This window comes from Diadema setosum, chromosome 9, assembly GCF_964275005.1.
Source record: "Diadema setosum chromosome 9, eeDiaSeto1, whole genome shotgun sequence".
NCBI classification, from domain to species: Eukaryota; Metazoa; Echinodermata; class Echinoidea; order Diadematoida; family Diadematidae; genus Diadema; species Diadema setosum.
The window spans coordinates 35,136,733-35,164,732 of record NC_092693.1 but is presented as its reverse complement, the minus strand read 5'-3'; the positions used below and the strand labels follow the sequence as shown (position 1 = coordinate 35,164,732).

Below are 28,000 nucleotides of genomic sequence, written 5' to 3'. Positions count from 1 at the left end.
TCTTACTTATTGCCATAGTACGTTGAAAAATAAGCCTTAGATAGCACGAGAGAGCATCTAGAACCCCAGCTAGAGCATCTGGACCCTGGCTGCAAGGAACTTCGCGCTCATGATGTGCCTTCCGCGCAAATCAAGTTGGAGTCTCCCATTTGCTAGGGGTTTCAGGTGGGAGAATCTCCAGAACAGAAGGTGTTTGGGGTTGGAGTCTCTGCTACAATTGCAAACCTTTCCATGGAACGGACTGATGCTGACTTGGAGCAATGATGCATTTTGTGCTAGACTAAAAAACAACTATCGAATTCAACCTTCTACATGCTCACAACTTTCTGAAAGGTAACTGATTACTTTGTATGAGAAGCAGAATAATGCTCTCCTTCATCAGTTGAATATTGTAGTCTTTGTACGAAAAACTAGTGGAATTATATATCTGAAGTTGTCCTTTCTTTTCTTTATGTGTACAGGCAACCACCACCTTCCGCAATGTTTATTATTGGCTTTAGTCTTCACAACTCCTAATCCATCGCCCCCCCCCAAAAAAAAAAAAATCAAAACAAATAAACAAATGAAACAAAACGAAAAAAAAAATCATGTCAATATGTGACAAAAGAAATAAAGCGGACAATTAGAAAAGAGACTGCATTTTCTACACTCGTTGAGTGTTTCTCCTATTAAATACTACCAACAACTACAAGTACCAATATGATTTAAAAAAAGAAAAAAATTCATGAAGATAGTACCACGCTCAGTCTTTGCTGAATATTTGGATAGTTCCTGGCTTCACCCATGAGAGGCCTGAGGTCTGAGCATTCTTGGTTCCAGACTCCTCCTGAGATTTCTGATACAACAAGAGAGCGAAAAACAAAATAAAAGAAAAAAATAATTAGAAGGTATGCTGTGCTACAAAGCATGACGTCCTACACCACAATTCTACAGAGAGCAACATTTAGAAGCTGACAAGTGAAAAGCAAGAACAAGAGTGCCATTCTCATTCAAAAGTATAAGTTGCGTAGAGTTCAAGTTGGGTAAACTCAGTATCCGGGGGGGGGGGGGGGGGGGGGGGGGGGGGGGCGGCGTAGGACAGCTCAAAGACATCATTGCTATCTTTTGTGGGTCTGTCTGTCAGTGGCATTGTAATGACAGACTTAATAACCCTAGAGCTTGAAATAACCTGGGAGGTCCTGTGCAATTAACATTCATGGAGTTTTTTACATTCATTGGGAATGAGTTAAAAATAATGCATGCAAACCCATCACATAGCTGTTTTTACTTTGTCAATAACGGAATGGTACCACAGATCAAGTGAAACGGCATTATCATTTTTTTTTTTTTTTTTTTTTTTCACAAAATGATGTGGACAGAAACCTGACAGGTCAAAGGCTATCTGAGAGGTTGTGCACACAAACACTGAGCAAACACATACTGCTGGCAGTAACTCACGCTAAGCTCAGGTAAAGGCAAAGAGGTTTTACGTATACTAGGAGGTACTAGAGTGCTTTACTTGCAATGTACTCTGTACAAATGTTCTGTGAGTTCGAGGAGCAAGGCGCTAGGCTTGCCCTCAAGCTAGCACTCCTCTCTAGCATAGTAACAGCCAAGGTGTGAAGACACCATGAAAAACTGTTCTTTGAGTGTACAGAGTACAAGGCGCAGAACGAAGTCCACCATAAAATAGGGCACACCAACCCTTCTTTTGATCATAGACATTAAAGGGAAGGTAAACCCAAAGAGCAGTGTGGATTGAGTGAAAGCAGCAACATTCGTAGAACACATCAGTGAAAGTTTGAGAAAAATCGGACAATCGATACAAAAGTTATGAATTTTTAAAGTTTTGGTGTTGGAACCGCTGGATGAGGAGACTACTAGAGGATATGACGTATGAGTGGACAACAATACAAAGAAAATATAAAGGATATTCAACAAAAATTCACTTTTCTAGAATTATGAAAGAGCAGTGGACCAACCGCTTTCAGAAAGCAGGGGGAATAATTGCTACCCTTAACATATGTCAATATCAAGGTGATGGAATTTGTAATTTTCATGAAAAATGGATTTTTGTAGTATTTTCTTTATATTTTCTTGATATTGTAGTCCACTCATACGTCATAACCTCTAGTAGTCTCCTCATCCAGCGGTTCCAACATCAAAACTTTAAAAATTCATAACTTTTGCATCGACTGTCCGATTTTCTTCAAACTTTCACTGATGTGTTCTACTAATGTTGCTGCTTTCACTCAATCCACATTGTTCTGGGGTTTATCTTCCCTTTAAACATGGTTTGTCTCTATAGGTAGTGAGTATAATTACATCCTCTTTGGCTTTAAACACTAAAACAAACTACTATAATCAACAAACTGCTATGCTCTGTTGCACTAAAAACTTCCTACCATGGAATAACATTCCCAGCATAGGATTCATTTGCAGTTTCGTGTTAAAGGTACATGGTCCCGGTGGTTTAGTCAAATGCGTACGCGGGCGCACGGCGCAAGTTTCCTACAGAGACCTATGCTATCGACTCCTCTTTATAATAGCGCTTACGCTGTGGCCCATTTCCCCAAGTCAGATTCACTGTAGTCAGTGGTCCAATCACAGTTCGGCTCATGATTCGGCTGAGGGGGATGACAGCTTTTGCAAACTTCTTTTGTGATGTCATAATAACAAGCACATATGCACGCACCCTGGCATTACTACAGACTGCACGATGCGCAGAGAAGACAACAAAGGCAACGTTACTTTGGCAGCACCTACGCACTATACTCTTGATGACAGCTCAACTTCGGTAACCTTTGTATCAATGCTAACAGTGATTGGTAGTATCATCAACAGCGCCCTCTAAACTACCGGGACTATGCACCTTTAAGCTATTTGGGTAGTGTGATGCCATAGCCACTCATCACCACGGAAACCGATTCTCAATAAACCTCACTTGGCCCGAGGGTTTATGTGCATACCTGGCTTCAACCCAAGCTCCAACGAAAGACTGTGATATCATCACTTTGGTACTCCAGATAGTGCTCTGATCATTGCATTAATTACTTGTGTGATATGTGGTGAATGGTGTGAAAGTGGAAATATTAACCTGTTAAAGACAGGCTTTAATATTTTCCTATATCACACATTTCCCATTTACCCCAGCCGGAGAATAATCGGGACTAGCCTTAAATGGGTTGATTTGAATTGTGGCACATTCTGGGTACGTACAATTAGTGGAAAAATATAGTCAATTTAAACTGAGGACCTGTTGCTTTTTACCATAGTATGAACGGACAAACCCCTTATCTGCTGTGCAGTGAAAAACCGTTTGAAGTGCTCTCTCAATTGACATGATCATCACCTAAATGTAAAAACATACGCTATCTAGCTTACCCTGTCAAGCTTGAAAACCACAAGAAATTGCTGCTATTACAGAATGTTTTTACTAGCAAAAAAAATAAAGAAATGAGAAATATTGTAGACAGCATCACATGGACACTGTGTGACACAGTGCCCTCCCTCTGCCCGACTTTCAGACACAATGTTGGGGCCCATAATTTTTAATATCATAATAGTAATCACTCAACCAGAGGGCAATATTTTGGCAGGATGTTAATTTTTTGTTATTTTTTCTTTATAATAGTTACTCTCAACTTAAGACAACAATACGCCCACAAAATACCGGTATTCAACATCTACAGAATACAGGGCCTGGTTGACATATGGCTGAGCTGTGACATGTAAGGTGGGTCGACTAACAAGTAAGACTTGAGACGAGAATAAGCAACACACCACATTATGGACCAGACAGACAGTGCAAATTGTCTGAAAAAGTGTTTGTCTTTGTGCCTACCCCGCGCCGCTATACCTTGGGCGTGGTAATGGCACGCAGCGTATCCCCGTGTTTGCTCTCGTCCCAGCGGCTGAACCGCAAGGCATGGGGGTCGTCCGAGTAGGGCGGGTCGTACAGCTTGCTCCGACTGCGCTCCACCGCCTCGATGACCTTCGACTTGAACATCTCGAGGTCCTCATTGTACCTGGCCAATTGCATGAGATTGAAGAAAGAGTCGTTTCATTAATCCCTAAATTGCCGTAAATAAGATTAAGCCCTCTGCCTGTTCACATTTGTGGGAGTTTATAGAGTGGTAGAAGACACTTGAGAAAAACAGAGATTCGCATAAAAAAAAACAACTGAGCATAAAAATGGCACTTTAACATTAAATGTTCATAGTGCATAATAATTATAGTACTGCTTACCTATCAGAGCTACTAAATGTCTTAGGTTTTTATGCGACCCAAATATTTTGGCTCTGCATCATTGTCTTCCTCATTTCCTCGCAAAATGCAAATCTAAATCTAAATTCACCTACTTCAGGAGAGAGAAAGCAGATTACGTTTGGGCTGTTCAGTTTAGCAGGCTCTGTAAGAAATTAAATAAGGATTGTCTACAGCCACGCTTCTCAAAAAGTGGGCCGCGATGTCTGCAAACATAAAATGAAAAGATTGAATTGAAGGAGCAAAAATAGGTTGAAAAAGGTTAAGAAGCACTGGACTACAGGATATTGATGCAATCATCACACCTCTATAAAGAGAGTAAAACAACAAGAAGTAGCTTCACTTTCATGTCATCATCATTTTGAATGATCAATGTCAAGAGCACTCAGTGCGAAGGATTATTGAGAAAAAACAAATTGTAGTGCCCAGAGAATAATCTATTATGACATTACAGATAGAGGAAACTGAACTCCAGCTCTTTTCCTTTGAGAATGAATCATTTGGCAACAGGAAGGCCAGAAATGTGACATGGGCTAGCATAGCTGACAAAGTTGGGCACGTGATGAACACTAATAATGTTTTTCTGCACTGTTCGAGGTCTCTCATATACAGAAAATCCACCCAAAAGCAATGTGTTTCTCTCATCAGACTTGATGTGCTGGTGACTGGACCAAATCTGATTCTTATATTTACTTTTTTCTCTTTTTTTTTTTTTTTAAGGAATGGAGGAAGAGTAGTTTGGAGGCAATTTTGCATTTTATTGTCAACACACTGATACTCCCAAATACACAACATGATATTGTTTGGCCTCATTATTGGTCCCATCCTTTTGCTCACTTAAGACATTTTTTTTTTTCATTTATTCCTCCTTCTTGTGTTTTCAACAGAATATCTGTTGGCAGGCAACATCTTATGAAAATTTCATCTTGCTCCCGTGTACGTATTGTACATGTGATTCCAGTTACAACGAAATGCTTAGGACGGGCAGTTTTCTTTATTGATATAGAAATGTCATTATAACGGAATAGTAAAGTGCATAAGGATAATTATAGATGACAATTGAATTTTGGGACCTGAATTTTTACTTCACTGTATTGAGAGTGTTCGTTATAATGATCGCTTGTGCTTACAATGTGGCTGCCTCCTGGTTGAGCGGTGACTTTGTGTCAATCTTGTAGAAGACGCGTCTCGCGTACAGCAACACCTGCCACAAGCGGTTGAAGTTGCGTTTCCACTTCGTGAAGGCCCTCCGGACATCCAGCTCTCCGCTCGCGGGATTGATGATTGGATGGAATATGGGCGGATGGAATATTAACCTCTGTACAGGGAATGGAAGGGGGAAGATCAGATGAGAAGGATTTTAAAGGGGATGGCTAGTAACTGATCAGTGGGAATTAGTGGGAATGCTGGGGGATGATTGTTCCAATTCTTGTGGGATTCATTTAAGAGTACATTATATATCTATTGTGTGAAAATTATTTGCTTCACAACGGTCTCATATTCAAGCAATGTGCAGTTTAATGCCCCGTCACTGTACAGGCATGCTAGCCTGGAAACATTAAACTGCACATTACTTGAATATGAGACCATTCTGAAGCAAATAATTTTCACACAACAATAGATATATATAATGTACTCTTAAATGAATCCCACAAGGATTGGAACAATCATCCCCCAGCATTCCCACTGATTCCCACTGATCAGGTACTAGCCATCCCCTTTAACATAGAGCGACTATGTGCAACAAAATTCTGGTGGACTGGACTTTATAAACAAAAGTACTAAGCACTAGATGAGATTAAATGGATTCTGCAGTATCAAGAATCGTGCAATTTCTGTCATCAAGGAACCTATAATTTCACTAGTGGCTTGAGACTGTATATGTACATTCATTTTAAATATCCCTCCATTGAATCTTTGAAAACTTGTAAAATTGTGGAAATAAAAATCTTCACATACTTGCAATGCAGATAAACAGTATACAGCAGTGCAAGGGATTTACACAGTGGTCTACTATGCCAATACTGATAGCACTATACATAATATCAATGTCGATGGGTTGTAACTTCAAGACAAAACAGCAACAGCAACAACAAAACAAATACAAACTGCAAAATCGTCTTCTGCAGAAAACAGCTACCAACAGGACCAAGTGGTACCTTCCCTATAGCTACATGCATATAAAGACACACAACCAGTCAAATTTATTGATGAAACCAGAAATGAGGTACAAAAATAGGGGGAAATAACAACAAAACAGTTGACTCACAGGACAATCTCCATCTGGGTAATTATCTGGAATGAGCAAGTCAAATTTGAAGACACCATCCTGGTAGAGGCCTTGTCTGATGAACAGCACACCGAACCAGTCTGTAGAGGGAGACATACAAATATGTACCACTTGCTTTATCATAAATACAATATTCATATTCTATTCAATAGATTCTTTCACAGGGACTTTAATATGGTAGCCTGGTGGGTCCTACTGTACTTACAAGTCAATGGGGCTTTGTAGATTTCAAAGGGTACGGGTTTATTAGTTTTTCATGCTTTCCAATTAGCTATGTTCCCATTTCCGGCATAACACTGCAATATGGTAAACTGTGAATTACACGAGCCTGGTGGGTCGTCATGTAAAAGTCTATGGGGATTTCAGGGCTTTACATAGGGAACAGGTTATACAGTGATGAGCATTGTATGCTGCAGCCAATTGAAGATTGGATTGTTCTTTTGTGTTGGTTTTAAAGTTAAATGTTCAATTTAGCACTGATCTCATAAAACTAGATTAATCAAAAAATGTAATCATAACATCAGAACCTCCCTCTCCTCTTTTTTTCTCTCTCTCACCTCTTCATCTCTTCTACTAACATCATTATGTTAGGGCATTCTCAGTGACATAAACAGCAACATTTCTGGGGAACAGAATTCACACAAATGCCACCTTCTCCCAAATGACTGCAAGCTGTGATGATTGTGCAGTACAAGTTGATGGGACCTTGGAGCCAAAAAGGTATAAGTGCACATTGCACCAATATTTTATGACAGAGTTGACCATAGCAGCCTTAACATGGGAATGGGGTACAAACCCTTGCCTTCGTTTGCAACAATTAATCTTTATTATGAAGTGGAAGGCCAATAGTATTTTTGTTTTTGTTTACATGCAGAGCAGTTACAGAGCTTCTTTACCATAATTAGGAAAAGACTCCCCAAATTGGAATGCTATCTTCTTCTTCTTCTTCTTCTTTGAGCTTAAAGGACAAGTTTACCTTTGGGAGCATGATATTAATAATGTTCAAGATATCACATTTTATGAATATGTGTAGGTCAGTTGTATCACAACATATCCTACCATGTAAAACTTTTGCAATAAAGCCAAAGATATAAGGAGATATCACTGTTTTTCTCATGAAACCATAACTGTAGATAGTTTAGTCTGGAAACATGTTTAATATAATTATTGTTCAAATTTTGTATATTTAACAATACTTAATACTAATTATACTGATTCAAATTTTTACATTGGTTGTTTCTATCCCTAACTCACATTTTAGAATCATTTTGAAGCACTAATGCTGGGTTTTTGTTTCATCTGCAAATGGTAAATTATGCCTTTAAGTTCACTCTAGGGTCTTACTCTATGCCAATTCCAGTAAATATCTGTAATTCATCAAATTTTAAGCAGTTGAACACTTGTACTGCATTACAGTTGTCAATAAAAACCACCACAGCTTATGAAAACCTTCATCATATTGCATCACAAACATAATTGGAAGAAAAATCCAGTGTCTAGAAGATCACATTTACTTCATACAGTGTATTTGCGAGTAAGAAAGGCAAGAAACTTAAAATGATCAATCAAGTGTTCACATTTTGTCTCCACAACTTTCACTTTGACACTTACGCAGAGGTGATTTTGCAGAGGGTATAACATACACTCCAGGCAGCTTTTGTTTGTGTAGGTTATTACTGTTGGATAAAAAATAAAATATGCAACAAAGATGAATGTACACATATATGGAAACAAAATTAGATGATCGATGAAAAATTATACTGAACAAAGGTTTCTGATAGCTGGACTGACTGTAAGTTAATTGAACTAGATGTGGTACAGCTGTAAAGCAAAAGCAGTTAAATGATTTATGTACATTTCAACAGCATAAAATACTATAAGTTTGCAGCAGCATGCTTTTCTTAATTGTATGTGCATGTAGGAGCATCGTGTCCTTAATCAACAAGCAGTAAGGACATGTAATATCTAAAAAAAAAAAAAAAAAAAAAAAAAATAGACTATGATGGCAAAAACACTTACATCCATGAAACATTTTTGTTAAACAGTGGCATTCATTAAAAAAACAAGAGACCCGCGGGTCTAGCGCTCACCTGAGTATCGCAAGTTCACCTTTCACGCAGTCACTAATCTAAATTATTCAAAGCTCTACCAAACTTTGATCAGGCATTCGCAAGTAGAAGATGAAAATGTACGTACAATAAGGGCCCAAATTTTTTAAGATTCCTTAATTTGGGGGGGGGGGGGGGGGATTGGGGCCCGCTGGGGACCTCTGGGTGGGGCATGGTGCCCACTTTGATAAATTGAGATCCTGACCCCCTAGGGATGCTACCTGCCAAGTTTGACGAAAATCCATCATGAGGTTTTCAAGAAGAAGATGAAAATGTACAATTCAGGCCCCCATTTGGACCTTCCCAGCTAACCCCCCCCCCCCCCCCCCCAAATCTGCCATGAACAAACTTGAAACTACAGTCATTAATGTACTCACTCAAAGTATTATCTTATCTCTATAACTTCTGATTCTAGAGAAGATTTGTAAGATTCCTTCATTTTGGGGGGTTTGGGCCCCCCTGGGGGCCCCTGGGTGGGGCATGGTGCCCATTTTAACAAATAGAGTTCCTAACCCCCTAGGGATGCTACCTGCCAAGTCTGGTGAAAATGGGTCTTGGGGTTCTCAAGAAGAAGATGAAAATGTACAATTTAGGCCCCATTAGAACCCCTCCCCACCCCCCCCCCTCCTCCCCTGGGTCCCAAGGGGGGCACCCCTGATTCTGCCATGAACAAACTTGAAACTACAGTCATCAATGTACTAATTCATAGTATTAACTTAGCTCTATCACTTCTGGTTCTAGAGAAGAAGATTTTTACAGATTCCTTAATTTTGGGGGGTTTGGGCCCACCTGGGGGCCCCCTGGGTGGGGCATGGTGCCCATTTTAACAAATTGAGTTCCTAACCCCCTAGGGATGCTACCTGCCAAGTTTGATGAAAATCGGTCTTTGGGTTTTCAAGAAGAAGATGAAAATGTAAAAAGTTTACGCACGACGCACGATGCACGACGGACGCTGGACGAAGGGCTATCGCAATAGCTCACTTGAGCCTTTGGCTCAGGTGAGCTAAAAAGAATTGAACAAATGAAAAAATCCATTACTTCTGAAAGCTTTGAAAACTTTCAGAATGGCACTATTTCTGCATAATATCAGATTTACAGTAAGCAGATGCATTGGAATTATGGGTAATGTTACTGCATATCTAAAATAGTTATCAGTTACAGTAGTAAAACATTCATGTAACGTGCTTTATGGCAACTGCAAAACATGCTCGACGGACATGTACAAATATGTCAGTTATTTTGTAAAATAGTACATTACATGTATTGCATATGATGAAGTCTTTCTATTAAAAACAGAAACAAAAACATAACAAAACAAAAATGTACAGAAAGGACAAAAATATGGTGCTGCTTACGCCAGGAAAAGATACTCACTATTCTGCTAGCAATGCATACTCCAGGAAAAACTGTCCGTAGGATGCCGAACTGCCATTGTGGCCGGCTGGAGAGGGGACCGCAGCCGGGCGGGGAGGAGTCATGGCCCCTTCATCTCGGGGAACCTGGGGCAGCTGCTTCTTGCTGCCCTGTCTGGACAGACTCTGGCCAGGGTCCCCATCCCTGTCCTGGAGGCATAACAAGTAAAAAGACGATGGGCATACTATGAGACCAAGAATACGAACATGAATACTGTTACATACAGCTGTATGCCACATACACATGTACTTTACAATGTATATTTGGCTGCAGTGTGCTTTCAATTTAATAACATTACAATGTATGTTACTAGTTGACTGAGATCAGTAGAATTTATAATAGCCTACGTGTACCATTTCACTATGAAAGCAATGCATTGGATCTCAAGGGGGGGGGGGGCAGGAGGTGGAGTTAAGTTTGCTTTGAAAATTTTTATTTAAACTACTAATTATAATTTCATATTCATTTTACTTTCCTGTTGATGTGACTTGTGATTGTAAATTTAACCACTTGCACATTTGTCTTAACAAGTTCCAAATTGCAAAATATGGCATTCATAAAAATGATGCCAAATACATTGTGTACAATGTACAGGAAATGTATTAGGAATGCATATATGCAATACTCTAACTGTAGAGTATACTGTAAGTTTAATGGAGGAAGAACATTCAAATTTATATGCTTTAGTATTTGAACTGTCAGTCTTTTTTTGTCATTTGATCATGTTAAAATTCACAAATTCTGCGATACACATTATAATACCATGTTCACGATGCTGCTATGCAAGTAAATGCCCATCCCACACACCTGCCAGGGAAACTTTAAAGGTCCTGTTTACCTTTGGGAACAGTGATTTAAATGAATTTCAAGATATGACATTTAACGCATATGTGTAGGTTTGTTGTACCACAAAACATCCTTTCATATAGGATTTTCATGATAAAGCCTAAAATATAAGGAGATATCTGTATTTTTCTCAATAAAACGTAACTGTAGACGGTTCAGTCTGGAAATTTTTTTATTATAACTATTGTTCACATTTTGTATATTTAACAATACTTAGCATCGATTTTACCGATTCAAATTTTTACAGTGGTTGTTTCTATCCCTAACTCACATTTTAGAACTATTTTAAAGCACTTATGCTGGGTTTTTGTTTCATCTGCAAATGGTAAATTATGCCTTTAAATCATAATTAGTGTAGCTCTGGAAGAGTAGAATAACTGGATATTTGTCTGTGTCACGCAGAACACTTCTAATACCCAAATGCCCATTGGGGCAAGTGGATATTTTTTATCTTATATGATTTTTTTTTTTTTAGATACACAACAATATCAGAATATAACAGTTTTGTTTCTTGGGACTTTCCGGATGTTAGTCAGTGCTATGTCAGGCAAACCCTAAGCAAGTTTTCCAGCAGCTAAGAACAACATTGCAAAGAAATGTAAGAGATAGAGAAGTGACTGTTTACCAGCCTATTTTAAGTACATAATCAGTTCTCCATGTTAAGTTGTCTAATCTTGCTACTGGACTGAGGCTCTTGTTTGCATCCTAAAACAGATATTGTATTACCACTAATTCCGCAAGTGCACAGAGGGAAAACATAGGACGCAATATGCATGCTTTTGGTCCAAAACGCATGTCTGTGACCTCATAAATATCACAAAAAGTGTGCATTCTGCAATCTCACCACCACATACTCCTTGTCCAAATACTGAGCATTTCCCATCACTACAGTAGTGTAGTTGATTCCGTTCTTGAAGAGTAGAGAGTGCCGGCAAAGGATCACTCATCCACACGCAACAAAAGAGTCACAGCTATAAGGATCCTTGCACGCTCGGTCAAATATACATGTATTAACGTAAAAATCAAGCAGGTACATTGTACGAATGCAACTTCTCAGTACAGAGCAGACACGCACAAGCAATGTGTTCTCTGACTACATGGATCTAAATTTCCAACAGGATAGAACAGAAACTTTAATAGGAAAGAACATCAGCCTGCAAGGAGGGTGCCCTCAGACCCACTGGATGGTATCCTTTCTGCTAGCACAACAATCTGGGCTTGCTGCAAGGTTGTGTTCCACCATCAGCCAGCTGTTCCACCACAACACACATCTTCCTCTGCTACAAGTTGCAACATGATAAACTCAAAGAACCAAGAGTTCAAGATTCTCTTTTCAATTTCCTTACGAAAGGATTGTTTTTTTCAACAACAAAAAAGGAAAGAAAAGAACGCAGCTACAACATGACAAAGGAAATCCTGCTCAGTGGAAAAGTGTGCGACTGTGTCACTGCCAAACTCTGGCTAAAATGTAAGAACCGAATCGGCACATACAGATGGGACTTTATGAGCAACATCCTCTGGATGGGATCGGCTCTCCCCCTACACAGGAAACTGGTGATCAGATATGGCCTGTTCACATGTGACAACAAAATCCAGGTTAAACCGTGTCAATGATCGAGAGAAACATGCACACAGGAGGCAAGACACTAAAAATGACTTGGAGTTGCTTTGATCTGCTGACTGTTTGGAGGTGCACACCAACGTTCACACCGTACTGCGTCAGAACTCTTCCCTTTTTATACACAGAGGCACTGGTCTTCCTTCCCACATACAACAAATACCTGCATTCTATAATCGTTACAGCTTTGAAGGTGAGCCCTCCCACAAAAATATGTGGAGGTTCATCGAGTTTCATATTCAATATACTATGACAACTAGAGTGTAAACAAACAAATACCATCAGAATTAAAGTGATCAGACAGCAATCACAGGAGAAATTTCATGTGTGAATGAACACCACAAGAGCCTGATGAAGTTACATTGTATCAATGTTGAATTTCTACGATGTAAATATCAACATCTCCAAGATTCTTTTTTTTTTCCAAAGTTGATAAAATTTCACTTAGGGCAATTCCACGGTAACTCGCGTTACAAATAATGGGTACATTTATGGGATAATGAGCCAATATCTTTGTAATTGGAAGGATCCACAAGTTACTTTTTTCATCATTGGTTAAGTAGACATACACCAACTAAATGAATCCAAAACGAAAAATAAAGGACAAACATGTTGGGATTCTTGAATCATTTAATTTTGGTAACTCGCGTTACACAAAAAGGACATGGTCAATTCTATAAAGGCCTCTTTTTGGAAAGTCTCCTCATACTATACAATCCTGATAAAAGTTTTCCTACCTTGAATTGATAGTGGGTTAGGACTCATGAATTAACACTATCAAAGTTGAGTAACAATGACCTGGTAAAATGTAGGGAGCCTTTATATCGGTAACTCGCGTTACGGTAACTCGCGTTACATTATGTCCACTAACACAGGGTGACACAAATTGATGACATACAACTGTTCTGATGGCACTGAATCTTGTGTTGAATATTTTGAGAGATGCTTAGTACATAGTAAAATGAATAAATGTTAAACAAATATTTTACTAATCAACCCAATTGATAGAGAAGAATGTGTTTATTAAGACTAAAAAGAGCTTCACTCCTCATAGAGACCCTGAATATATACCCAGATGATTTAGGTGTATAAGTACATAATTTTCAGAGTGTAAAAATGAAAGATGTTGAAATTTTTAAAAAACAAAACATAAAAGTATCAAACCCTATCGACAAGTTTACAAAGAAGCCTATAATCTTTCAAAAATTAAAATCCTGTCTTTTTGAAAACTCTAATTTCTGTGCAACTGATTGACAAATAGACCAGTTCGTAATTCCACTTTGCGCATGAGCAGAAAAAGTTCATTTGTACCAACAGGCATTTTGGTTTGTAAATTCACTGATATAAGCATCTGTGATGCGATGATTATTCATGTGATCCTTATCTAAATGATGCTTGCCAGCACATCCACCTGACAGCAAGTATGGCATTTTGCAATATAAAAGGAAATAAGCTGTTACTGCATTCAATACAAAACAATGAAATGGATGCTTGCTAAATTGTAAACTGATGGGAGTATTCTGATCCCCTGATCCAAATGCAAGTTCATTCTTTTTTTGAACATGAATTCCATAAATTGTTATGTCGGGCAAGTTTTATGCATTATGCCGCTTTGAAAAAGAGTGAAGTGCCGAACCAACTGAGAGAAAAGAAAGGTCATTTGTACCAATGTGTACATGAGCTACAGTGTCATTACGAACTGGCTTATTACCCTACATCAACTTAAATTTATTAAGCACTCAATTGATCAGTGTTTTAGTAGTAGCCATGATAAAAAAAAGTCATGGGTGTGCATACTCGAGCAGTATTCTAACTATTAAGACCTCCTGATATCCGGACGGGCATCATCTCGGAACTAGACCACCGAACTTCCGCCCAACAGGAAGTGTTGGTTCTAATCCTTATATCATGCAGCGGGTACTGCGTAATTATTCAAATTCATGAAATTCTTTCATTGAGATGTTATTATTGCAACTAATTGACAAATTGCCCTACATCAACATAATAAAAACTGAATTGATCAGTGTTTTATTAGTAGCCGTGATAAAAAATCATGGGCACACATACTTAAGCAGGCCGGATTCGAACCCACAACCTCCTGATCTCCGGACAGGCGTCATTTTCACTAGACCACCGAATAAGGATTAGAACCAACACTTGCTGCTTTATAGCATTCTGTAATAAAATTTCTGTAATACTAATGCAGTAATTTCAGAAGATAAATTTTAGGTTAACCTCGTTCACTGCTGGATGTTTGTACATGTACACATGCAGTGAAAGCCTGGCTAGACTCCTGAATGTGGCATGTGATCAGTGGCCTTGATGCTAGTATTATACAATCACAGTTTATTAGGCTACTCTCCTTTGTTTCAGTCCAGCATAGTGTGTATAACACTGGATTTGATTGTTTTCACCATAATATAGCTCAATTAAGAGTTAAAATTTGCTTACGTTGGTGGAAACTTGTGTTTATAGTCGGTAACTCGCGTTACATACCGGTAACTCGCGTTACATAGTAACTCGCGTTACACTTTTCATTGACATTTTTTAATGTGATGACAGTGTTTATTCAAGTCAACATCCTGTGTACAGTATCAGGGTGTGATGAATTTAGAAAATTATGATTCCCAACAAATTACCTCCACTGCTTCCTTCAGAATGAAAAATATTTCTTGTTTCGGTAACTCGCGTTACATGGCTCAAGGCCTGAACTTTAAGGTGGTGATTAAAAATTTTTTGAAGGTGGTATAGAAATTTTCTCATGAGAGACTGAAGTAGAACCAGTTTGCTTCTTTAAAATGAATTAACTGAAGTGCTAGCAGAATTTTTCTTTAAAAAAAAATGTATTTCAAGTTAAGCATGCATTTTAGCAATTTGGATGACTGAAAAATTGTCTTGAACATTTATAGCTGTTTCTCGGGAAATATTTGACCGATTGATATAATTCTTTGAGTTTCTTCAACTTCAATATATGGGTAATACATAATGAGTAATTCTTTTGCAATATAATAAACTTGAAATTTTAGTGCCATGTCCACATTCCCATGGAATTGCCCCTTATAATAATCAAACTGAAGAAATGATAAGAAAGATGAGCACCAGGTGACACCGTTCATGTATCCAAAGCGCAAAAGTACACACTTGTCATTAGTATCATAAGCATGCCAATGATCACGCATTTTAAATCTAAGCATCTCGCACAGTAAAGGTCAGTTAAGTTTTACTAACAGGCTTCAAAAAAAAAAAAATTTACAACAAACAATATCTACATTTTGGAATTCAGGCAGGAGGAACAATGTAGTTCAACTGAAAGTGACCATTATTTGAACTGATACAAAGTTTTTGAGTTTCAGCCAAAGAGTCCTAGATGAATGTTTTCACAGCTAATTATTGTATGTCTGTGATTTTGAGGTAACAATGTACTATGTTGAGAGCAACATAATCTCACAAGAAAAAGGGAAAGCACCTCAGCAAAAAAAAAAAAACCAAAACAAAACACCAAACAAACATACAAACATCAAAAACATCAATCAAAATGTCAAGTACAATGTACTGCCAAACAAGTTGACAAAGTTTTGTTCTGACAGCTCCAAGACACAAAAGCCTTCTTGTATCCATACAGTTGTGGAACACTAATTTTGTACATTTCCTAAATTAAGTATCCAAGGGTTGCTTTGAAGCCTTCCAAAGACATTGTGTCAAACTCATATTTTCAAAAATCTATCCAAGAAAAGGTGAGAACAGCAGGAGCCACATTGAAACAGTTTTGAGATAACTGGCTTTGATGGTAATAGATGTAGTGAAATAGGAACAAAATTAGATATTGATGAACAATTGGTCACTTCAAAACACCATACGATGGTAGCAACTCTTCAGAAAAAAAAAAGAAAAGTTTTCAATTCAAGAAACACTGCTATTCTTTCAAATTCAGATTGGAGGTAGTCAAGGTAACAAAAGTTTTGTATTGAACAAATATCAAAACTTATCTTTCTCGACTTTAATCAATAATCTGAGGGCTTTGCAGTTTTCTTGGACTTACAATGTACATTGTATCTAGTGCACTTCTCTATCAGGATTACATAATGGCAGGTCTTAGATGTAGATGTGCACATTCATCACATACAATGTACTTTGGACCATGGATGTTGAAGGCTAGTAGTACTTAAAACTAACCTAATAAAAGACATGATGGGGACTTACAACCGTACGTGTGCAAGCTACAGAACACCATTAGGGTGATCAGTCTTCATACAGAAGATCGTGTGTAAACAGGTTTTATCCCAAAAATTATTCTAAACTTCACTTGCATACTTCTTTAGTACATGTATATACATGGACATAAGTATGTACATTGTATCCATTTTGATCACAAACAATGATATCAGTCAGATTGATTGAACCTAGGCTAAACTCCTCTTGTACCAATGTAACTGCTTTTGTACACTTAGTGTTTATGACAGATTTGCTGGATGTAAACCTATTTAATAGCAAGTTTGAAGAATGTCGCTATGATGGTAAAGTCCTTCCTTTAATACAGTATTTTATGTTTTGTCTCAGGCATACAAGCTCAAGCCCACACACTAACAAAAACAACACACACACAATAAACCAAACAAAAGAAACAAAACAAAAAGAGGTTGTAACTGGTACAAGAATGCAGTATGACTGACATGCAACACCAAGCTACTGGTAGGGACAGGAATGGTTGTTGCCGCGTCACTGGCATTCATCAAATATCGTCTTCACTGAAGCTGAACCTCCGTCGAAGAATTTACAAAGTTCTGTATCTGGGCCTCATAATGGAACCATACTGCCATGGTCATGATTCACTGAGCAAACTAAATTGAAATACTGGTACTTCTAATTTAGCAGCTGGATTTGCAGGACGATATCTACATAATGTCAAGATAAAAAAGCATGGATTTGATTTCATAAACAAGAACAAAAACAGAAGCTGAAACTACTAATAGCATTCCATAGAATATAAACAATAAGAATGGCAACTGTTGTATCATGCATTTTCTCTGAACCTACACTGTACACTCTGATTTTAAGCTAAAATAGTTCCTCACTGCCGTTTTTCATGGAGTTGTACTTTCACAACAGAGCAGAAATTCTGTTCCCAAAATCAAAGCTTTAACTTTGAACAGTAGAATGACTCTGACTTGCCTTGTAAACTACGTATTTAAAGGGGAAGGCACGATTCCTGCATGTACAATTGTCAGATTGCAACTGGTCATTCTGTTTGGGAGATAGAGATGAAGCGTACACGTGTATGTTATAGCCGTGTTCGTTATAACGGGAGTGAATTGCAGTATCATGGGACAGGCAGTGGCTGGATGGTTTGAGAACAAATAGATGTTGACTTTACGATGCCATTTGAGGTACAACAATTGAAAACTATACAACTCTTTAGTCTTAAAACACATTGTGATTGTTTTCTACTTTTCTTCAATGTCAGGATATAGCTGACTCTACAGGTCATCAATATATTAGATTTTGAGGTAATCAGAGTGCACTTTAGAAAGAACGGTCATCAGCATCACTGTCAATTATTTTCAATGCCCATTTGGCTATTTTTAAAGTCTGTGGGGGTCGGACACTCCAATACCATTGTACCACATGCCACAGTGTGTGAGACTGCTGGGCTGCATTCATTTGCTTCAATGCTCAGTGTGAATTCACAATTTACTTTGATTTCGTCAATGTAGTACCATGACTCATACAAATCTTCCACGTACAATGTTCTTTGAAACCATTGTTCTACAGTCTAGTGTGCATTCAACCAGACACTGTAGACATTAATAGCACAGAGCAACTCATGATCATCCCCGCCCCCCTCCCCCCCCCCCCCCCCCCATGATACCAAGGCATTGTTATCCACTATGTACACCACAAACAATAGTCTCTACAAATGAAGAGCCAAGGACAAGCACACATACAGTGTACGGTACCGGTATACAAAAACACACAAACACACTGGTCTGGCCTGTCTGTTGGACCACTACAACTAGGTACTCAGTTTTCCAATTTTTACTGGTCCAATCCTGAAAAATTACTGGTCCGGCGATGATTTTTACCGGTCTAGACCGTCGGACCAGGGCCAGCATGCAGTGTTGCACGTACATTATGCACACATGCAAAATGGGACAGCCAGACCTTTGCACATTCAGGGGATGGTTTCATATGAAGTTTGATGTATAATGTACATACATTGTATGGGGATGCATAAAATGTTGATTTGATCAAGTATTTCATTTGACAAACTGCCTGATTAGATCAAATTTGTTGACAATTCCTCTCTTCTGTTGGAAAAGAAATATAGGGGCTTCTGTTACAAAGTTGTATGTTTAGTAATGTTTTGCTCTTTCTTTTAATGTGTGAGAATGCAGTCACTGTAAAATCTGAAAATATTACATGACATTGGGACTTCATCCAGAATACTAAAATTTCAGCACAATTTGAGTTGTGCAGTACATGGGAGTCGATGAAGTTGCAAATTTATATTTGATCTTCTATTCCATTTAAGACATGCACAAATTTACAATTACAATATATAGCAATTCTACACCATAATCAAGAACTTTAGGGGTAATGTTTCTTTATAATATCTACAGTAAAACCAGATGGACAGAAAGGCAGATGTTCCACCAAGATCAGTTCAAACCGAGGTGGGTGAATAAATTCATTCTCACATTGACATTGTTGTCAGCTTAATCGCAACCATTCCTAAAATACTGCCATAATCTGCCAGATCCTCGGTGACCACTTCCCACCACACTGTTAACTTTGGACATTTTGTGTGTGTGTGTGTGTGTGTGTGTGTGTGTGTGTGTGTGTGTGTGTGTGTGTGTGTGTGTGTGTATACACACATGCGTGTCCTTTTTCTTTGAACTGTCAATAAAGAATATTTTTTGTTGGTCTCTAGAATGGCATCCCCTGGCTTTACCTCTAGGAAAGTGAGAAATGTTCAGTGGAGATGTCAGCTCTTGATATATAATGACCAAGTATCATGATATTCTTTGTAAGACAGATTTTAGAAGTCCTAGCATTGGTGGTCGCACCAACATGGGCCTACTGAAATTGGCAGATATGATGATGTCATCACAGCCTATGGCTCACATAGAACTGTACCTGAAATTTTCATCAAAGTTTCCTTCTTTTATTTTTTGGGGGAGGGTAACGACATGAAATCGCTACATCAAATCATTGTAGACTTTTAAAGTGATATTCTAATAAAAATGACTTCAAGTGGGAGAGAGGTTGAAACTGTCACATCATCAACCAAAAATGTGACTTCTATTTATAGTTTTTGGTTATAAACCAAGGGGAGAGAAATTGATAACAGCTTTTGAAGCATATATCCACATGACAAAAATTTAAGGTACACCTGTACCTGACACAAAATCATAATGATGATGATATTGCATGTGTGTTGATCAAAGTAGAGTTTTTAAAGTAACGGATGACATGCGTTATTTAGCCATGTATTTATGCACTGGGCAAGTAACCAACCACCAATCTTCATTGGGGTTTTAATATAATAGATGATCATCTAGCTTGTTTGAGGCAAGTGCTGAATTGCTTACTTTGTGCTTGTTGGCTTCAGATGTCATTATCTAGGCGACTGCGGGTGGTTCAGCATGGGTGACTATAAACACAAACATGGAGTCGTAAAGGAGGTAATCATGTTTGAACAGATGTCCTGAGGTAGACTGTTGACAAAGATCACCAGATCCTGTTAGATGAAAGATGAAAATATAGTCAGTGAACATAATTTATTCCAACATTCATTAGATAAAAATGCATAAATTCCACAAACTTAGGATTAAGGTTCACTAATCAGATAGAATTTCATGCTGCATTACTGGACAGTGCTCAGTCATACTTTCAGTATCATATTGATAACTTATACACATTTGATTACGAAGACACTACATGTTGTACGTGTAGTTGACGACTCTATTAGACACGACGCTCACATGGAAGCTACTGTCTATGCCATTATCTAAGATATTGGGACAAAGTACTTCGAGTTTTAGGTAATTTTGTGAACAGTTATTCTGTGATTAAGAGCCACACAGATTGAATAAGAAGCATCATTTCTCCTTTATTAATAAAAAAATATAACAAATAGAGAAAAGTCGGTAATCTCCCACACAGGAGGTGCACAATGCATGAGTGTTTCACTCACTGTTTACTCAAGCCTAATTTCAAATTGTTTGTTGGTTTCACAAATATCAGCTGACTTGCGAAATTTGTGCCCATGAGACTCTGTGAAAAATAGTTTTCTCCTAAACTGTGAATTATATTTGTTACACTTTGATTTCCTGCCACTCTAACAAGCCAGTGGTAATGCATTGATTGCAGTAGACCTGGCACCTTCTACACATAAGTGACATATTCCAACAGCATACAATGTACTGCAGAACTAAAAATGTCAGACATACCAAGTCTCACTTCCCAGCAACCCATCTTACACTAACTTACCCAGCAATCAATTTCTCATGCCTCCCAGAAGGAAAAAAAAAGGGGAAAAAAGGGGGGAAAATGTGGCAGGAAGACCAATGTAGATTCTACGGTACATTTAGTACAGTACATGTAGATCTACAAAAAGTATTGCCAGGTAGCCCCTAGATCATAGTATATGCACTGTATCATAAAATTATTCTCATTTTTATGGCATGCCATTGTATTTGTAAGTAGAGATAATCAAAAGAAGTCTCTAAAAATTGTGCCATGGATCTACTACTACTACTAGTACTAGTACTACAACTAACACAAGTCATATCATTCATTAGACTCCTTCAGCTTCGACCAAAATTTGGGCAAAAAGGCTCGAAAATGATGCCTTCTTCTACATCAAATACATGAGAATAATGCAAGTAAAACTGAATAAAGTGCGCACAAAACTGCACGATTTTGAATTTCAAAATGAAAAAGCTCAAGAGTCAAAACAGGAGATGACATCTGCTCCCTCCCTCGGCCTCCCCCCCCCCCTTCGCTTGCTTCGCTAAATCGCAGTTTCTCACTACCACCAGCCAATTGGAAAACTTGCCATCTCAGAAACATTTGTGTGCATTCAATTTCACAAATTTCGCTAGAGCCAAGATGATTAAAAACAGGGCTGCCAACCTCGAGTGAGAGTTTGGCATGAGACACTGCGAGGGAGCGAAGCGACCTCCTGGCTAGCGTCTGGCGGCCTGCTGTGCGGCAGTATGTACATACTACCGGTACACAGTCAGTGTATGTAAAGCGATGTAAAGCACACGTCATAGCCATACCTGTACTGTGATTTGCCAAAAGTACAAGCTACGCTCACGCAGTATAGGTAAAAACCAATCGTAATCCAATAGCTCGTCTTTGCGCGCGAACCGAAAACGATTATTTATTGGTTAAGCTTTACACCAGCGCGGGAAACTCTCGAAATTTTGGGCTTGGGCATACCTGTATCGATATTCGGAATATCAGAGAATTTAGAGATATATTTATATTTGTAGTCATGTACATTCCATTTTGGGAGTTTAGCGTGAGATTTCATTTATCAGAGTGAGACAGTCAAAATTGGTTGAATTGCGTGAGTCTCACGCTCAATGCATGAGAGTTGGCAGCCCCGTTAAAAATGCATCCAAAAGTTTTTGTCCATCCAGTGGCAGTTCACGAAAATGTCATGCCACAAAAAAGGCTGTCACCTTTCTTAATTCATGAAAATTTCATGCCGCAAATATATACAGTTAGATCTTGCTTTACAATATTCTAAAAGGACTGTCAGTCCTGTAGGCTATCCGGCTATCCATTTGAAACATTTGAAATTGACGTTCACTGTGACTCTGTGAGCTGTGAACAGTTAAAAATTACGTGCCCTGGCCTGGGCCGTGGGGAACACAGACTCAGAAGTGCAGCGGAGATCTACAAATCATTAAAAATGTATTGACTACTCGACCGCTAGTACAGCTAAAGAGAAGTAGGAGTGTTTGATAGTGTTTGTCCGGCCGTAGAAAAAGCCCGAAGTCTGGTACGATGAAATGATGACGGGACAAGCCTCTGACCACTGACTGAGCACTATCCCACGGCCCGCGTACAATACAGTATGTCTTCCACTCGGGACCAGTCATAGAATTGCTCTTTTCGTCTTTCTAACAACATTGACGTAATGACCACTTTTACTTTTATCAATCTTGATCTTTACTCTCTACTCGTGCTTACTCCGTCTTAAAAATGTTTCAGTTCCGTAAATGAAGCCTGCACGGACGATGTTTCCCAATTTCTGAGTGTTGATTAGACTTCTTAGCCCTTGAGCTGCGAAGCTAGTCTAGTCGTCACTGCACATTTGTAACAATGAGATTACTGTACTAACGTAAATTCACGTGCACGGGATCAAACCATTACTGTGTACGAAAAGACTGTAACCAAAGATTGTTGTACGCTACCTCCACTGCCATCATACCAGTGCATCATACCAGTGCCGTATATACGGCACTGGTGAGAGCGCCATCTGCTGGTTGTAATAGAGTGTGGTCGCTTTGTGAACCACAACTGTACATTTTGTACATGTATTACTATATAGTTTTTGTTTTACTCTCTTTCTTTCTTTCTTTTTCTTTCTTTCTTTCTTTCTTTCTTTCTTTCTTTCTTTCTTTCTTTCTTTCTTTCTTTCTTTCTTTCTTTCTTTCTTTCTTTCTTTCTTTCTTTCTTTCTTTCTTTCTTTCTTTCTTTTCCTTTCTTTCTCTCTCTCTTTCTTTCTTTCTTTCTTTTCCTTTCTTTCTCTCTCTCTTTCTTTCTTTCTTTCTTTCTTTCTTTTTTCTTTCTTTGTCTTCTTCTTCTGCAAGTGAAACAGAAGTTTATTGATAAGAGGGCTCACATGTGAAAAAGTTTATTTCTAAACAAAACACTAACTAGCTAGATAGCAGGCATAGTAAATTTAGAACGAATAGAGATATTCAACACCTAACCACAAAAATAATGTTTTATTTTTGATTTGTTATGGGAGCTTTAGATAAGTTTGCAACTTTGTCCATTTATAAAGAGCTGTTTCTGCTATAGGCCTATACAGTAAATTATGTATATTTGTTACTACCAGGTAATTTGCAATCATTTTGGATAATTGCATTTTTCTAAAAAGTGGGTTTGTTACTTGAAATACAAACAATAGACTGATGCGCAAAATGTTTTAGGTTGTGCGGACCACTAAAATGGTCTTGATGTATGGGAGGGAACATCGTTAACACCTTTATAATAAATCAGTATATCTCTGTGTTCCGAGAGATTGTATTATAAAATATCAAGTAGCTACATAGGCCTAGTCATCAAGTCTGGAGATGTTGCCCTACATTCATAGTTTCTTATGCCTGTGGCTCGAATGACCCCTATAATCCCTTTGTGATATGCCCCGGCCTCGACAAGGTAAAATAATGATAATCAGCAAAAAAAAAAAAAAAAAAAAATGTCACGCGTAGCAGTCCCATTATACTGCTGGCATTCATAGGAGACCCCTCCCCCTCTCCCCGAATTATGAAGAGCACCTGTCATTTTTTAACGAATTCTGACTTGAAAAGGCAAACTTTAAGTCATTTTTAAATGAAATTAGGACTTTTTGTGATAAGGACTTCTAGGGAGGGCAATCTCAAACCATGCCAGTGCCCCTGAATCGTTGTTTGATATGTGACCTTGCATCACAAAACTAAAAAAAAAAAAAAAAAAAAAAGTCAAATACCCGATTTTACTTGCGGGACTTAAAATAGGTAAAACAATTAAAATCCTCCGTTTTGTATATTTTCTGACAAAGCAATATTCTCTGAAAAATCAACATTCTTTTTTCTACGTTTCCTTAAGTTTGGGGTTACAAAACTAATGGGAAATTGTGTGTGTGTGTGTGTGTGTCTTTAGTTTTTCTAGAACACATTCATTTTGAAGTATAGTTTAATCAGGTGTGACTTGAAGGCCCCTTTTCATTTTTATTTTCTTAAAAACCCTTTACACACTCTTTACTTTCCGACTCTAATAACTTTTGATAAGATAGTGCCACTGCTTTGAAAGATCGTACTTGTCAAAATTACAATGTGCTATTAGAACATGCACACTTTCAGCTTAATCTGATAATCTCTTTGTCGTATTTCAATGCCTTGGACTTTTCCATTCTGTTTCTTGTTTTATTGAGTGCACAGAGTACATAGCAGATTGAGAAAATTAAGCACTCGTTTTTTAATTGACCCTTAACTGCAATTTCTCTTTTTTTCGGTAAACGTACTATTCCAAAGTATATAGACTAAAGGGCTTTTTACACTTGCAAATTTTTGCTTAGTCCCGTACCAACGGTGGGGCTAAAGGGGGGGGGGGGGGGAGGGGGGCCTAGAATCTGCCATAAGCTGAATTGCCATTGGTGATTTTATGACAAACTTCACATTTAAAATGCTGCTGTAACTTTTCTCATAGGAATGGAATTGAACGTTATAAGTGACATTCTAACCTTTTAGTAGGTCTATTGAATACAACATTAAGGAGTTCCTTCTGTTAATTTCATGTACATCATTGAGTACATTATGATGCACACAATTCAGAACATGGATAAGATAATGGTACAATATTTACACCAATAGAAATGAACACAGTGTTTCCAATTGCAAATAGTTGCAATGAAATTCGCAACTGTTTTCATTGCCGCAAACAATGTTCAAAATTTCTTTGCGATAAGAAAAAAACTGTGACGATGAAAACTGTTTTCGAATTTTACTGCAACTATTTGCGAACTTGATCATTATTGATCGCAACTATTGCCCGTACGTACGGCCATGACTTTTTATCATGACTACTACTGAAGTACTGATCAATTCGGTACTGGTTTACATCGATGTAGGGCAATCTGTCAATCAGTTGCAATAAAAAGACCCCTCGACGGAAAAATTTCATGAATTTGAATTGATCGCAGCTGTTTAAGAACCCTGACGAAACCTAAAATATGCTACGTTCGCAAACATTCGCAGACATTTTTGTGGCTCAGTCAGATGTCCCATTTTCATACAGAAGCCATTGGAAGGTCCAATGAAAAGTTATTCTAAGAAAATGCACGAAACTATTTTAGATGCCATTTATACATAATACAACATGCACAACTGGATTTCATTTGTTTTCTGTTGTTTTCTATAACGCTTTAAATCTATTCCCTTATATCGTTTAACTCATGATCAGGAACGATTTATACTCACAATGAAATTCTGTAACATGATTCTGGAAAGTTCAGTTTTGTCAATTTATAATGATAGTCTCATGACCTTATGCAATACATATAAAACAGGAAAACGTCCAATGTAGAAATTCGTTATAGAGATGGACTACATGGTTATGATCATGGACTTTTCGCATTTTGCTACAAACATTTCCGAATACAGTACAGGATTTACTATATCCTATGAATAGTACCCTGTACTAAGCCAGCACAAATAATCTCTTCGTGACAATAAATAAATATATATACAAAGTTATGTTTGTATCATTGAGAGTTGAAGGTGAACTTTTTTTTTTTTGGGGGGGGGGGTTGCTTAGGCCTACCTTTTAAAGATTTGAAGGTACAATAGGTACACGTAGTGCTTGTGCAATACACGTCTTATATACTATGTGGTCCCACACATTCGGTTACAGTTCGTTATTCAGAAGATTTGTAATTTTGAAAAATGAAATAAGGTTCGTTATTCCGAAAGTTCGTTATTCTGATAATGAAAAAAAGGTTCGTTATTCCGAAGGTTCGTTAATCAATAAACGAAATAAGGTTCGTAATTCCCCGGCGTAAATCAGAAGGTTTGTTGGCGTGCACCTTCCCTCCCCCCCCCCCCATTTTTTATTTTATTATTTTTTTTATTAATGAACTTTCGGAATACTATGTTTTGTGGCCCACTTTCATTAGGTTTGCATTCGAATTCATGAAAAATGTGTTGAAGTTAATGATGCAAAGCTGGCATTCGATTTTGCGCCAGATGAATAGACGTTCAATATCGTCCCAAAAGCCAATTTGAATTTCAATCATAGGCACACGGCTCCGCACTTATAAATGTTGAAATATCAGTCAAAACAATCAAGTTCTGTGTAGTTCTGTTTAATTTGTAAACCACATTTCTAAATACTTTGCAATCAATGCTAAGGCCAGCCTGGCGTATAGATCTGTCCGAATTCGAGATATTCATGTACTCTCTTCGAACCGTAATAGTCGTATCAACGGAAAGTACATGTAGGCCTATTTGTTCATAGAAAGTGGAGTTTTAGGAGTTGTTGCTTCATCAACGTTTTGTCAGAGGAATGAGAAATTTCACTCTAGGGCAAAGGTCCCGTTTCGTTCAGATGAGGAGCTACAAAGCATAATATTATACTGAAAATAACCATGCCCAAATGTCTCTTGGTAGATTTCCGTTCATCAGCGCGGTGCTGGGGTGCGAATTTCAATGCATCTCACGTAAACTTTTAACATGAACGCGCTTTTTGCACGTTTATATGAGAAAATCATGAAATCGCACGCTGATGAAATTAAATTGAATGAAGTAGTTAGCTTTTTGGATGTTGATCGCGGTGTAACATTCCACCTGGCATGAAAGTGAAGGATTGCATTGTTTAATCCAATGCAAATCTAACGACAGTAGGCGGGGAAACCTATAATTCTGGGGATGTGAAAGAAAGATATAACACATCTAGACTGCTGAAACATGTAAATCGGATACTCATCAAGTTGTTAGCAAACATTGCAATTTAGCAATTAAAACAGTGATGCTTTATAATTCAGTTTTGGTAGTGATCGGTTTCTCAAGATTATGCAGACGTATAGGCAAGGATAGGCTGGCCAGTCTGATCATAGATTATTACTGGAGCCTGTTATTCTTGAACCACCCCGATAAACATGTATAATAATGTGTTAGACCGGAGCCCCATTTCATAAAAAGTTGATATGAGAGCAACTCTTGCTGAAATGGCAATTATCGTGGTAACGACAAGAATCCACCTTCCTGATTGGCTGTTGTTATTGAAAGTTGCCATTCCAGCAAGAGTTGCCATCCTAACATTTTTTTTTAATGAAATGGGGCCCAGGTTACACTGTATTGTCGCTACATCATTTTGACGTAATTACGTAGATATCTTAATCTAAGTCTGCAAATTGCAAACATAATGTGTGACGCTTTTGTAAAGATTCACGGTGAATAGAAAAAAAAAGATGGGATATCAGATTTGCAAATATTACATTGATCAGTAAGTGAGAAAATCACCCCAGAACTTACTTATATTTTTGTTGTTCTGTTTATTCTCGGTATCCTGGTGTGAAAATACACATTAACATCGTGCATGATATCTACTCCATTCACTGCCATTTATTTTGTCATTGCAGTGAACGCACTCTATACCTCCACAGACAACATAGTAAGACGCACACGCGGAACAAGAGGGGACAGATTTAAATCATGCATGATATAGCCATTCATTTTCCATGCTTATTTGTATTTACTT

At 38.0% G+C, this 28,000-nt stretch overlaps 1 protein-coding gene across 2 annotated transcripts; it reads right to left on the bottom strand.

The window, feature by feature from the left end:
• Positions 1-602: 602 nt before the first annotated feature.
• Positions 603-22,777, bottom strand: LOC140232877 (AKT-interacting protein-like). Of its 2 annotated transcripts, none has more exons than XM_072312990.1 (8): positions 22,727-22,777; positions 20,110-20,258; positions 10,018-10,205; positions 8,147-8,211; positions 6,515-6,615; positions 5,376-5,563; positions 3,839-4,007; positions 603-835 (listed from the first exon to the last, which is right to left on the bottom strand). In XM_072312990.1, the coding sequence occupies exons 2-8, from the start codon at positions 20,134-20,136 to the stop codon at positions 743-745; spliced, it is 831 nt and encodes a 276-aa protein (XP_072169091.1). In that variant the 5' UTR covers positions 20,137-20,258; positions 22,727-22,777; the 3' UTR covers positions 603-742. The 2 variants fall into 2 exon arrangements, with proteins under 2 accessions (XP_072169091.1, XP_072169092.1); XM_072312991.1 differs by having other exon boundaries at positions 737-835; positions 3,824-4,007.
• Between the last annotated feature and the right edge of the window lie 5,223 nt (positions 22,778-28,000).

Coding starts and splice junctions, on each gene's coding strand:
- LOC140232877 (XM_072312990.1), bottom strand. CDS start 20,136: ATGACATCTGAAGCCAACAAGCACAAA. Junction 10,206..20,109: donor CTGAAGCCAACAAGCACAAA/GTAAGCAATTCA, acceptor TTATGCCTCCAG/GACAGGGATGGGGACCCTGG. Junction 6,616..8,146: donor CTCTGCAAAATCACCTCTGC/GTAAGTGTCAAA, acceptor CTCCCTCTACAG/ACTGGTTCGGTGTGCTGTTC.